The 2,500-nt window shown below is 38.3% G+C and overlaps 1 protein-coding gene across 1 annotated transcript in view; it reads right to left on the reverse strand.

Moving 5' to 3' along the window:
- Positions 1-2,220: 2,220 nt before the first annotated feature.
- Positions 2,221-2,500, reverse strand: part of LOC147008564 (uncharacterized) — a 4,611-nt gene continuing 4,331 nt past the window's right edge. The window contains exon 2 of the mRNA XM_085863918.1: positions 2,221-2,500. This exon is cut by the window's right edge and continues 2,168 nt beyond it. Within this exon, the coding sequence (XP_085720044.1) occupies positions 2,381-2,500 (120 nt within the window). The 3' untranslated portion in view covers positions 2,221-2,380.

Consider the following 2,500-nt stretch of genomic DNA (forward strand, 5'->3'; position numbering starts at 1 on the left):
CTCAGCCTGTCATCCTTCCGAGGTCGGCGAAATGAGTACCAGTGTACTGGGCCGGTGTACACCCCAGTTAAAATAGGTGTACCATATCCCTGTGTTGTAAGAGACGACCAGGGTTGCGTCAGGAAGGGCATCCGGCGTAAAACATGTGCCAAATCACTCTGCGGATCATTCGGATGATCCTCTGTGGCGACCCCGAAAAGGAGCAGCCGAAAGAAGAAGATATATATATATATATATATATATATATATATATATATATATATATATATATATATATATATATATATGTCAGATATATACAGACACACACATATATAGATATATATATTTTTTTTTTTTTACAGCTCTGGAAAAAATTAACAGACCAGTGCAAAATTATCAGTTTTTCTTGGTTTACTATTGATAGGTATGTGTTTGAGCAAAATGGACATTTTTGTTTTATTCTGTAAACTACTGACAACATTTCTCCCAAATTCCGAATAAAATTATTGTCATTTCGAGCATTTATTTGCAGAAAATGACAACTGTTCAAAATAACAACAAAGATTCAGTGTTTTCAGACCTCAAATAATACAAACAAAAGAAGTTCATATTCATTTTTAAACAACACAATACTAATGTTTTCACATAGGAAGAGTTCAGAAATCAATATTTCTGAAGAAAACAAGAAAACAAGAAACAAGAAAACCTCTGAAACAAAAAAAATGTCAGGATGGGCCCCAGGAAGGTTATAGGCGAGGTGGCGAAGGCCCGTCTGCCAGGGGAGCAGGGGGCGATTTTCAACGGTAGTTTATATTTAATGGAATTTTACGGCCGTGGTCACTGTTGAAATTGATTAGAATGGCCGCGGCCTTCTTCATTTCGGCTCAAAATATCCACCTTCATTTCAGTAAGGGGTCACGATTCATGGACCAAGCTGTGAAGTTTTCTATTTTCAAAGTTTGGTGCCGAGGGCTCTCTTCAGGAACATTACTGAGCCCAAGATGGCTTCCAACTGTAGTTTTTGTTGTAGTATTCCCAGGGATGGTTTTTAATATCTCTGTGAGGTTCTTCGTCATCACTGGTACAACTTTGGTATTCTTCAGCTTCCAGGATCTTTTCACTTCATGCTTGATGTCTTGGTATTTGGTCATTTTATTAACTTCTGCATTGTTAATCCAAAATCACCGGTATCAACACCTCAATTAGCAATGCCTTCTTCTCTTTTTTTTTTTTTTGTTTTTTTTGTACCTAAGTATGATATCTGGTCGCAATGCTATATTTTCAATGTTCGCACCCGATGGCATCATAAGGTCTTACGTGAACGGAACTTCAATGTTTCCAGTGATTGCTTTTGTTTCATTTTCCCACTGATTTTCTGGAACTGGAATATCAAAGTTTTTGCAGATGTGCTAGCAGATTACTTTACAAACTTGTGTTGTTGTGTGTACAGCTATTCTGACAGGTTTTTTTTTTTCGAGTTCGGTCATTATGCATCACATATCATTCTCTTTGCTAACCCCACCACCACCCCTCACCTGTGTTTGTGTTTTTTTTCCTCCTCTCCCCCACCCTTTTCTCTCACTCTGTCCCTTCCTCACTCCCCCTCCTCATAAAATGCAGCACTCTCCTCCCACACCTCTGCCACTCTCTTGGTGTCTCTGCGGGTGTGTGTGTGTGTGTGTGTGTGTGTGTGTGTGTGTGTGTGTGTGTGTGTGTGTGTGTGTGTGTGTGTGTGTGTGTGTGTGTGTGTGTGTGTGTGTGCGCGCGCGCGCACGCACGCGTGTGTGTGAGATGCACCTCTCCCTCCCGCAGTGAATAGTAACGTTTGGTGAGGTGTCGCTCTCCCCACCTCCCCCCCTAACTCCCGCTCCTCTCTCTCTCTCCCTCCCTCTTTCAAACCCCACCCCCCCCGCCCCCCACACTTTATTGACCCGTCAGCGAAGCGACGGATTGTATTTGCTAGTGTGTATGTGTGCATGTATGTTTGTATGTATGTATGTATGTATGTATGTATATATATATATATATATATATATATATATATATATATACATATACATATACATATACATATATATATATATATATATATATATATATATATATATATATATATATATATATATATACACATGTGTATATATATATATATTTAGGGCGCTTTTCGCTCCTATGGTAAAAATTCAAATTTGCAATAGAAGTTTGCAGAACCTTCCAAATGGTGAGGTTTCATGAAAAACTAAAATCTTCCAAGTTTTATTAAGATTAAATAATATTTAGGACTTGTGCAGGCACTTGACATCCTTCTCCATTAGTACAACATGGCTAAATTAAAATGAAAATCTCTTTTGATGAAAACAATTAAAAAAAATTATCCTGAAAAGTAAATAATATGCCTTTATAAAATCAAAGTTTCCTTTGAGGCCTTTGGGTATTTCCGTCGGTCATCCTCCATCACTTGAACAAGGTACTGCACTTGAGCTTCATCTCTTGTTCGACCAGCTTTCGTGAAATCTTG

The sequence above is a fragment of the Eptatretus burgeri genome, chromosome 18 (assembly GCF_056783735.1).
Source record: "Eptatretus burgeri isolate ZD-2024b chromosome 18, Ebu_testis_v1, whole genome shotgun sequence".
In the NCBI taxonomy this organism is placed as follows: domain Eukaryota; kingdom Metazoa; phylum Chordata; class Myxini; order Myxiniformes; family Myxinidae; genus Eptatretus; species Eptatretus burgeri.